Source organism: Camellia sinensis, chromosome 9 (assembly GCF_055761805.1).
Source record: "Camellia sinensis isolate YWXY chromosome 9, ASM5576180v1, whole genome shotgun sequence".
Classification (NCBI taxonomy): Eukaryota; Viridiplantae; Streptophyta; class Magnoliopsida; order Ericales; family Theaceae; genus Camellia; species Camellia sinensis.
Genome location: NC_138969.1, coordinates 31306459 through 31317785, shown reverse-complemented (window position 1 = coordinate 31317785; position 11327 = coordinate 31306459). Strand labels below are relative to the sequence as shown.

The following is an 11327-nucleotide window of genomic DNA, read 5'->3' as shown; positions in this document are numbered from 1 at the left end:
TGAAGCGGGTTACACTAGAAGTACACAAAGCAATGCACCAATGGCAAAACCAACCCCAAACAGACCCTAGACAGGTCTGAAACAGTGGGGAAATGGCCTAAAATGATGGCTCGGAATGCAAAGAAATGGAGCTCATTCAATGGTCCGAAAACAAGACATTCATGCACAACTCTCAAGCACACTTAAAGAGAAGAAAACATGAGGATATGGCATTCATATAAGCTCTAAAATATGATGTATAATGGCCCCAAAACAAGAAAACATCTCAGCATATGCATGTAGTGGACCTCAAAACTCAAAGCTAAGCATGGACATTGAACTACAAGCATGCAAAACAAGTATCATTCGACCATGAGACCCAAAAACAAAGCTAAGGCGGTCCAAAATATGCACAAAATCAGTTTAAGGCATGGCCAAAAAGTGCTAAAATCAAGGGTCAACAAAGCATGCAAAGAAAGCTAGTGAACCATGAGTTGTACTACAACTATATGAAGTATATGAGAGCTCACCAAACCAGAAAAAAAAATAGAAGTATGCCATGCCAAAATATGCCCAAAAATCCACTGAAACTCAGTCAATGCATGCAAGAATGATAGGCTCCTTTGGAAGGCCATGCAAGGGGTTATTCTACACATGTATGATGGACACACAAAATGGAAAAACCACCTCTAAAAAGAGGTTATGAGGGTCCTAAAACCCACCAAAAAGGTCCAAAAATTAGTCTGGGAAGCATGCAAATGGAAGCCCCTTTGAAAGGCCTTGAATAGGATTGTTCTACACATGCATAATAGACACTTTATATGGAAAAATGGGCTCTGGACAGAGCCTATGTAGACCTTAAAACTCACCAAATAGGGCCTGAAATATGGCTTCGAAACATGCAAGTAGGAGCCCCTTTGTAAGGCCAACAAAGCTAGTAAAGAGAACAAGGGGTGAGAGGGTCACCCCTCTCTAATTTTGAAGCTCAAAGACACATGTTAGTCACTTAAAATCCACTGGATTTCAGTAGCTAAAAGGCCAAACCAAGGCCAACACAAATGCTCTAATGCATAGCCCTATGAGGAAATGAAGCATGCAAAGGGGAAGATGACCCTAAACAGAAAAAATGTCTTAAACAAACATGTTTATAAGCTCAAAACAAAACTTTTTTCAGTTTATGAAAAAACCCAAAAAATGCTTGCAAATAGAGCTAAGATGTGAAGCAAAATAATGTCAAAATGAGGGAAATAGAGTGTTACCCTTGTAGAGAAGAGGGCCAGCAGCTTCTGGACCAATGTAGCAAGCTTTCAACCTCTGAAAATCAGCTCTAAGGTGTTTAGAGTGATAGTGGAGGTGTTGTTCTTGGAGGTGTAGGGCAATGGGGCCAAGAACTTCAACCTTTGAAGCTAAATGAGAGAGATACAAAGAGATGTGTATGCATGAGCCTTAAACAAAATTTTGAACCCTAGCAATGGAAGAGGGCCCTTTCCTTTGTAGAGGAGAAGGTCTAAAGCTTCTCCAAGAAGCTTAAAACCAAGCTCAAACATCCTCCATACACGTGTATGAAGGATGCATTCTGAGGCTTCCAGCTGGCACAGCTGGCTTCAACTCAATGAGATAAAAAAATAGAAAGCTGGCCGACCAGTCTAGGTGGTTGGCCGACCACTCTCCCTGGTCGGCTGACCAGGGATCAAAAGGGCTAAGAAGAAAAGGTGGTCGGCCTACCCATATTGGGGGCCTCCCAGGTGAATGCAACTCAGTGGCATGGTAGGACACCAGAAATTATGGCTCAAAAGTGAGGGAGACCAAGGGATCAAAAGGGTCAATCATCAAAGGTGGTCAGCCTACCCATATTGGTGGTCTCCCAGGTTAATGCAACTCAGTGGTGGTATGAGAGACCAGAAATTGTGGCCCAAAGTGAGGGAGACCACCACTCTAACAAGAAAATCGGGCGGCAAAAAGAAAAGTGGTCTCCAAGAAGAAAAGGTGGTCTCCTACCATACTACCACCTTCCTAGCCATGAAACTAGGGTCCATGCCAAAAATGAACCCTAACCGATGCAAAACGAGGGTTCGGGGGCCAAAACGCGCAGCCGGGGCCCCGAAAGCTGACTGTTAGGCACCGGAGGTGGCGTGCGACCACAAAGGTGATCTCTCGGGGCACAATGTCCCTCTAAGGAGAGGAAACAAGGTGTGTGCCAAAAACCGGAGCAAACGAAGGTAGTTAAGCGGTCCCGAACCGAGGCACACGGCCGACGGCTCCAAAAACCAAAAACCGGTCTCCAAACAAAAAAAGTGGTCTACGACCACGAAACGTAGCCTACGGCCACTGAGAGATGGTCTACGAGACTTCTCCCTCCCTTCGGGAAGAGAAAAATAGAGAAAATAGGACCTGGTTCACAAACCGAGGCAAAGCACAAAGGAGCCCTGAAGTCCGGAGGAAAGGCTTTCAGCCGAGACTCCGCAACCTCAGAACGAGCATAATATGCGTCATCACCGAGCGCTCAATCGATGACATCTGAGTCTTAAGGTCGGTCAAAAATGGGGTGTCTACACCAGCCTCGACGAGGTTCACAGCAACAAGCTATTGAAAAACTACTCCTAGGAAATAAAGTGCAATACAGGAATAAAGTGCTAGAAATGTAAAACTGTAAAGAAAATGAAGTAAATAAAATGATTTCTGGATCTGAGTCTGGGTCCTTCATTCTGGGGCCTTCCTTACTATTTATACTTCCCAGTGGTAACCATCGAAGTGGGCTTCCAACCGTCAAAGCGTCCTCCCATGATTGTTGAACATGTTCTCTCACAATCTGTCCCACTACGCTACTCTTGTAGTTAGACTTCCCTCCTGATTTTGAATTTAAATTTATGAGTAACAGTTAGGCCATGTCATCTTATGTCTCTCGATTGTTCCAGAGCCACGCAAATCCATTATTACCAATATGAACTGTCACGTGTCCGACTTTGATTGGCAACTTATATTAACTCTCCAAATTGCTCTCCTCGTGCCAAGTGTTAAGTTGTAATTGGCTTGTGCAAAATATGTAACCAACAGACATTTACTGAAAAATTACTAGTATTTTCTTTAAAAAAAATTATTCACTTTTTAGAAATAAAAATGATAAAATGAAATGGTTACTACAATCAATTAATTTTTTAGAGATAAAAATTTGGAGACAAAAGCACTTTTTAGGGACTAAATATTTTTGTTTTCAATAGTGTCATTATTAGCAACGAAATCTGGACATTTGTGATGAATTAATATCTTTTTGGGATTAAAATTTTTGTTTCAAAAAATAAATCCTTTTAAAACTAAATTATTTTATCCCATTTATTTATTAGCGATGTTTTCAAAATTTGGTAAGTAAAAATTTTATTTTTTACATTTCATAACGATCTTTTAGAGATAATTTTTGCGATGACAAGAATTGATCCCTAAATATTTTTTGCAACAAAAAAATTTAGTTTTTAAATCTCTTATTTGTTCCTCTATTAGTGCATTTTAAGGGTGGTTTGAGATATTTTAAACAAGTGCACTTTTTGACTTTTTATACAAAAATATGTAGAAAAATAAAGAAAGCGGATAGAAAAGTAGAGATGTTGATAGATGTGACACAAATAAGTATATGTATGCAAAAACGTGCACTTTTTTAATACATGCCAAACACCTACTTAATTTTGGTAGCATCCTTGTCTATGAATTTTCTATCAAGGGCAGTTAAAGTATGCCCTATTTGCCTTGAGGTTGTAGGTTTCGACTTGAGGGCAACCATTTTTGTGAAAATTATGCCAAAGGCTTATTGCCTCTGGTTAAAGGGTGAAGTGAAAGAGTACAACATCTAGAAATCCCTTAGCAATCGCCATTTAGCATCTATTGTCTGTATAATGAAATATTATTTATAACTCGAGTTCTGTTGAGGAATTTATCCAAAAAATAAAAACTCTAGTTCTGATGAGGAATTTCATAGTAAGGTTTTTGTGATAGGCTGGTTTTTAAGCGGCTTCAGTACTCTTTACAACTTTAATAGCAAAAGATGAAACAAGTTTTAGTACATTACTGTTACAGAATTTTCAAGTACTGTTCTGGCTTTCCTCATTTTCAACCTTCATGACATCTAGGTATGATTTCCCATGAAGCTCTCGAGCGAAAAAGCCTGTGAAATAATCTTGAACCCTAATTCTTTTGAACCGTGCTGGTGTTTGTGGGCTAATCAAACTAGGTGCAGGACCCATTTCTCCGTCAAGTCTTGGGTTGTAAAATGTGGCAATTGACTGTCTCTCCTTGCTAGAGTTCACCACTGCTCGATGCTCGATGCTACGATAAGTTCCATTGGTAACAATCTGCAAACCAAGGTAAGAGATCTCATAGCAGGATGAACTAGATCATGAAATTTTAGGTCCTATTTTACAAATTCAACTTTCACAGTTTTTTTTTTTAGGTAATGCTGCGTATTGCGACTTGATGCTCGACTACCCTATGGGTGTCCTTTTGATTTCAACATACGCTTTATTTGTTTTAGTGATTTGGTATTGATGGAAAACGACAGTCAACAACAAAAAAAATTCTTTGGTCAATAGCAAAACAAACTTATTTGTGTAAAAAATGTTTTTCATTTTTGAAAGGTAGAAAACATTTTCTGGACTAAAATATTATTAGTACCACCACACTACTACCATCCCACCATCATTGCAACCTTTGTCGCCACCCCTTTGCCTCTGCCACCAACAGCTTGTCCACTTCACAACCTTCACCACCACCACCACCTTCACCTTGACTACCACATCCTCCACCGCCTTTGCCACCATCACCATCACCACTGCTAATCCAACTATGCACATTAGTTTCAAAGTTACAACCAAACATTGAAAAATGTTTTTTTACAGTAAACATTTAAAAAAAAATTATTTTTCTTGAGGAAATGTTTTTTCATCGAAACAAACGTAGACTGATAACCATTCTACCAGTTTACTCATTGAAGTCCATTTATAACAACACAAAACTTAATGTGTGGTTTATTACCTCTAGAATGTCTCCAATGTTGACCACGAAGGCTTCAGAGAGGGGTTTAACAGGAACCCACATCCCATCTTTCTTAATCTGCAGACCTTCCATTTCATTGAGCTGGAGGAGGATAGTGAGGCCAACGGCATCGGAGTGTGGGGGGAGGCCAACGACCAGCTCTGGTTGTGGACATGGAGGATAGTTGTTCATCCTCATTGTCTGCATCCCTTCTTCAAACAACTCCCTCATATCCTCTGCCTTCATTTTCAAAGCTTTAGCCATGTAGTCAAGAATCTTCATGGCAAGATGCTTTAAGTCAGCCGCGTAAACTTCCAGAGTGTGTCTGCATGAAAAGACTTAGCAAACCCATGCTGATTTGACCGAGTTTTTGGATCAATCAACTGTAACTGTGGCCATGAAAACCGTGGTTCTAGTTCTTGCCTCGCTTATTGGGTTGAGATTTTTTATCTTTTGATTTAGTTTAGTATAGTTTGGAAATGCAGCACACTAGACAAGCCATGTTTGATAGCTCTAGATATGGGAATGAGAACTGTGATTCAAGTTACTGCATGAAATTGTTGGCTGTGATTTTGGTTTACTAGACATTTTCTCAGGTTTTTGCCTTTGTTGAAGTCTGTTTGAAGGAGAGAAATGCAGCACAACAATGGATAGGATTAAGCAGGATAGAAGGGTTATTTAGTCATTTTATAATGAAAGTTTTATTTGGGAACAAGTTGTCCCACTTCTACTGAACAAAAAGTCTTGATGAAGGATCCCTAGGATAAGTTAGTTAGGATCACAAAATCTGAACTGGACGTTAGATAATTTATGTCAAAAGAAAAGAGTTATATCTCACCCCCTTGCTTGCAAGTCTAACGTGGCTCATATGTGGCAAACTAGTTGGGACATGATTTTAGTAATGCTCTGCACAATTTTAGGGTAAGAATACCCTCCGACAATATATAGAGTACATGCATATATATATATATATATATATGAGAGAGAGAGAGAGAGAGAGAGAGAGAGAGAGAGAGAGAGAGAGTACCTGAAGGGGAGAGGGAGCATTGGAAACAAATTGGGTTTTCTCAAATGGGTTGGAAGGGTGGTGAGGAAGAAGAGGTCAGCCCAATCAAGCTTTTGCTCCTCTGATATAACAAAGATCTGCCCAAATCCTTCAACATCACCAGGGTCCTGCCAAAATTTCTTCTTCTCTTCCATTGGGAGGTTGAAGAATTCCTGAGTCTCCATCTTCACCTTCTCCGCTAATGAAGAGCTCACTCCATGATTTATCAACTGCACCACATTCCTATTGTTTCAGTTTTTTTATTTTTTTAAATGATATGTTTGGATTTTTTTCCTGAACAAATCTAAAATACACACACGCTCAATGACACAGATTTGGCATTTGCTGCACTATAATTGATTCGGATATTCAAATCTATTGAAAACAATTTGAAAGTTTTGTAAGTGTGCATTGAGATTGGAATCACTTGCTTGCTATGTTAATTTTGGTGCCTCGTACAAATTACAGTGGGATTGGATGGAGTGATTTGGGATTGGATGGAGTGATTTGGAGAAAAGAGAAAAAATTATTAACATTTATCATAAATCATAAAAATATATAAAATGTACAAAAAAAAAAAAAAAAAAAAAAAAAAAAAAAAAAAAAAATTTTGCATAACAACATGCATAAGAGTAACCAAGACAAGATAAGAGAGAGAGTGTATTTTCTTTTCTATTTTTGCCAGCTTAATACCAAATAAAAAGGGGTGTTACCACACACTGTTAGTAAGATCTCAACAGAGTTTGTTCAATCTGAAAACATTATAAAACTTATTTTGGTGCTAACTTAATAAACTTTTATTGTTATTTTTGTGTCCTAGATTGCCAAATAGATATATTGTAGCTATCATTACATCGTTCTTTCGTCTAAAGACATTAAAATTCAACATGCAGACCAAAAAAATACTATAAAATAAAAAAGATACACAACATGATTGTAGGACCTAAATGCCAATAATTCTTCCACTTGTTCTATAAAAAAAAAGAAAGAAAATCTTTTGAGTGTTTAGCTTTTGGAGTATATGCCATAAGTTACCAGATTCCACTCTTTTTGGGGTCAGTTATTTGAGCGACAACATATATAATTGGTAGGACGAATCTTTTAAGTTGGACGAACAATACTCAGTGTCAAGATTGTGAGTTTGAATTCCCGTCTGTGTGTAACCTCGTGACTATTGCTATATATTTGAGTGGCCATGTTATGTAGCAACCATATAAAGGTGATCTTTGGAGTCTCAGTTTTTTATAGAATCTACTCCCGGAGGTTACCCCTCTATGATTAAGCTTTTTTTAAATTACTTATCAGTTATACAATTAAAAAACATGATAGTGAAAAAATTTATAATTTTAATTATTAATATATAAAAAGTTTATTACTTATTTATAATTTTTTTTCGAAAACTCACTAGATTGATATTTCCCTTAGCTTAATACAAAGGGAAATTTGGCTATAAACCCCCTTTACCTTCCTTTCATTGTTAGAAGGACTAAGAAAAAATTATACTTTCTAAACCCCCTCATAATTATAAAATCTTGCATAAAGGACAAAATTTATTATTTAAATATTTCATCAGACTATTATACCCTCACATATACACAATCCAGATACAAAATTTATCTTCTCTCTCGTCTCTCACTTCTAACCCTAGCTTCGTCCATGGCTAGAGCTGTATCATTCCTAAGCTCCGACGATCTCTCTCTGCATCTTCTCAACTCTCCTCCTGCAACTCTCCTTCAACTGTTCATCTTTTATCTCGTCTCTCTCTTCTAATCCTAGCTTCCTCTATGGCCGGAGCTGTGGAGAACTTGCAAATCGCGCTGATACATATATATATATATATATATATATATATATGTGTGTGTGTGTGTGTGTGTGTGTGTTTGTGTGTTTTGAGATTTGAATTCGAATATATATATATCTACATATTCCGATCTGTAATATATATATATATATATATATGTGTGTGTGTGTTTGTGTGTTTTGAGATTTGAATTCGAATATATAGATTTTTGAAAACTCAAAGTTTTAAAAATCTGAAAAATTTGTAAAATCTGAAAAATCTGAAAAATCTGAAGAACCGGGGTATGAAAAATTGAGATTTCTCTAAAATTTTCAAATTATAGGCCTGATTCAAGGATTATAGGCATGATTCAATGTTTTTCAAAGTAAACATCGATTGATTCAAGGATTATAGGCCTGATTCAAAGTTCAAAACTCAAAATTCCATCGATTTTTCAGAGTAAACATCAAATTTCATTTGATAGAACCAGAGTAAAATTTTACTCTAGTTCTATTGCTCTGTTTTTTTCATTTGACAGAACCAGAGTAAAATTTTACTTTTATACATAGTAAAATTTTACTTTTAGCTTCAGAGTCTTACAGTTTACTTATTTTTCAGAGTAAAATTTTACTTTCATACAGAATAAAATTTTACTTTTAGTTTCAGAGTGTAAAATTTTACTCTCATTCAGAGTAAAATTTTACTTTCACACAGAGTAAAATTTTACTCTGAAATACATAGTGAAAATGTAGAGAGAATGATGTAGAGTAAAATTTTACTTTTAGCTTCAGAGTCTTACAGTTTACTTATTTTTCAGAGTAAAATTTTACTTTTATACAGAGTAAAATTTTACTTTTAGTTTCAGAGTGTAAAATTTTACTCTCATTCATAGTAAAATTTTACTTTCATACAGAGTAAAATTTACTCTGAAATACATAGTGAAAATGTCTTAATAGAAGAGCTGATAGATAGGAGGGTAATATAGTAAAAGAAACAAATTTTAAAATATTAAGGGGTTTTGAAAGTACTTATATAATTCTTATCCTTTTGAAAGAGAAATTAGATAGTGAGGGGGCTATGACCAAATCCCCTTATGGAAAAACTTGTTTTCTGCCTGGTTAAGTTGATCTTCACAAATAATGATTTTTTATTTTTATTTTTATTTTTGGATAAGAATTGATTTCTTAATTTTTATTTACATAACATAACATCATGAATTTGAAAATAAAATGAAAATATATGTAAATACCTGGAAGAAACCCCACTCTCTGGATGCATAGTTAAGCTTATTCAATTCTAAATCCATATGATCTCCAGAAATCAACTTGTCCATGTCGATGATCGGAACATCATTGGGACAACGAGAACCATACGATGAGATTGGATGGTTCTGATGATCATGGCGAACATACCGCGGTGGGACGGTGGTGAGTGATTCTGTGGCCAGTTCTTGAACACTGGGTACAAGGAGTGAGCTTCCCAGTCTTGCTAGCTTCGCTTCCATATCTTCCTCTCAATTGTATGGTTTGGTTTTTTTGGCAATGAAGATGACAAAAGATTCAATAGAAATATAGAAGTTGATAATACTAACATTTTAAACTAAATTATTTGGGCAGTTGAGCATTTAAAGCATCACAAGTTAAAGCATCACAATCCTCAGTCGCAGATATTTATTTTTTATTTACCACGTGTTTGGGGTATAGGAATTTAACATTCTCTTGTTGACTAATCCAAATAGATTTTTTTTGGGTTTTGTTTTTTTTATTTTTATTTTTCTCATATCTATATGAATATAATAATAGTGACCATTATGTTTGGGCATGTGAGTCCATAATGGATTATGTTTTAATAATTTGAAAAGGTTATTTTATAATGCTCTCTTTATATATCATGTATAAAAGAAGAGGTTTATGTGATAAGGATAACCACCCACTACATGAGAGAAACAGAATAATGATACAAAAATCAAAAAGAACCATACAAGTAACAATGCTAGAGTTCTGAAATCCAAAGCAATATCAAACTAGCTAAATCCTTTACAGGAAATATTAATTTGATACATACGTGAATATGCTACACGGACCAATGGCTTCATTCCCAATTCCAAATCTTAGGTGTATTAATTCATTACTTCTGAGAATACCTCCAAGTAATATAAGATTTATTCATTTGAAATGTAGGAACAAAGCAAAACCCCAGCATCAAGTTCCAGATCTGTCTGTGAACCTTGCATTCAAGCCAAAAAAAAAAAACCCAATTACAAGACAGTTAAAATAATCAATCAGAAATAAGATACAGAACCAAGAATCGTTTTTTAACAAAACCCCTCTTCCCAAACCAAAAACAAAACCCCAATAATGGAAGTACCCAAAAACCAAATCAATAAATTGCATTGGCACCGACTGGAGCCAATTGTTGGTTTCTCACTGATATGTATAAACCTATAAAGGCCACGAATCACCTATGGACAATCCAAACCCATCACTTGGAGCCCAGTGCATAACCCAGCTGGTGAGGTCCAGGACAGCTGGAGTCCAACATGGCATAAAGAGCCAATGACATTCAGACACACGGCAAGAGAAGGACGAGCCACATCAGCAGACAAAGATCTGCAAAGTTATTGCCACTGCACATCACCATTAATGTAGCCCATCACAGCATTTATTACGACAGCACCTCTCCGCTGGAACAGGACCCCCTTACCCTGAACAAGGTAAGCTATAACATAGGCTTTCGGCGATGAGAGCAGGTCGGAAGGGACAGCGAAATGATTGCCAAAAGATATAAGCGAACGGTGAAGACAAAAAAAAGGTTAAGCTTTCTATCTCTAATCTCTCCCCATATACCCTACTTCTCTTCTTAACTTGCTCGTCGGAGGGTTCACTGGGGGACTACCTCGTTCCCCGTTGAACTTGTTTGCAGGTTATCCGGTGGGCTCGATCATTTGGGCTTGGGCTTGAGGAGCTTGGACCAGTTCGCTCCATTCACTGGGATAAACTGTATCAACAGTTGGCGCCGTCTGTGGGAAAGCTTTGCTCCTCGCGCCCGTTGTGTTCATTGTCGTCGGAGACCCCATTCCAACAACCTCCTTCTCCTACCCGTCAAAGTGCATGGTCACGACTAGATCCATGGCTTCTCACAATAATGTTGCCGACCATCAGGCCGACCCCCCCAATCCAAACAACCCACCACAGTATTTTATCGAGCTTACCAACAGCATTAACCGCATGGCCGAGCAAAACCAGGCCTTGATAAATGCTTTACTCCAAAGAAATCTTCGGATGCCTCCTCCACCACCTCCAGATATTCCCCCCAACCAAGAAAGAGCCCCGAGCCATACTGCTCCACAACTCCATCCACCCAACTTGGAAGGTTTGTAACCTTCCCACCCACATATAAATCCACCACCACCACCCCCACACCCGTCGGTCGTAGCACCAGCCCCTGAAGGGGAGGCCAGCAGTGTCCAGCCTCCATTGACTGACCATGGTGACCACGCTCCCC

The 11327-nt window shown here is 37.6% G+C and overlaps 1 protein-coding gene across 1 annotated transcript; it reads right to left on the bottom strand.

The window, feature by feature from the left end:
- Positions 1-3852: 3852 nt before the first annotated feature.
- On the bottom strand, positions 3853-9436 carry LOC114321617 (protein SRG1). The gene is made up of 4 exons (XM_028268798.2): positions 9073-9436; positions 6026-6273; positions 4999-5323; positions 3853-4319 (listed from the first exon to the last, which is right to left on the bottom strand). The coding sequence occupies exons 1-4, from the start codon at positions 9325-9327 to the stop codon at positions 4050-4052; spliced, it is 1098 nt and encodes a 365-aa protein (XP_028124599.2). The 5' UTR covers positions 9328-9436; the 3' UTR covers positions 3853-4049.
- Positions 9437-11327: the final 1891 nt, after the last annotated feature.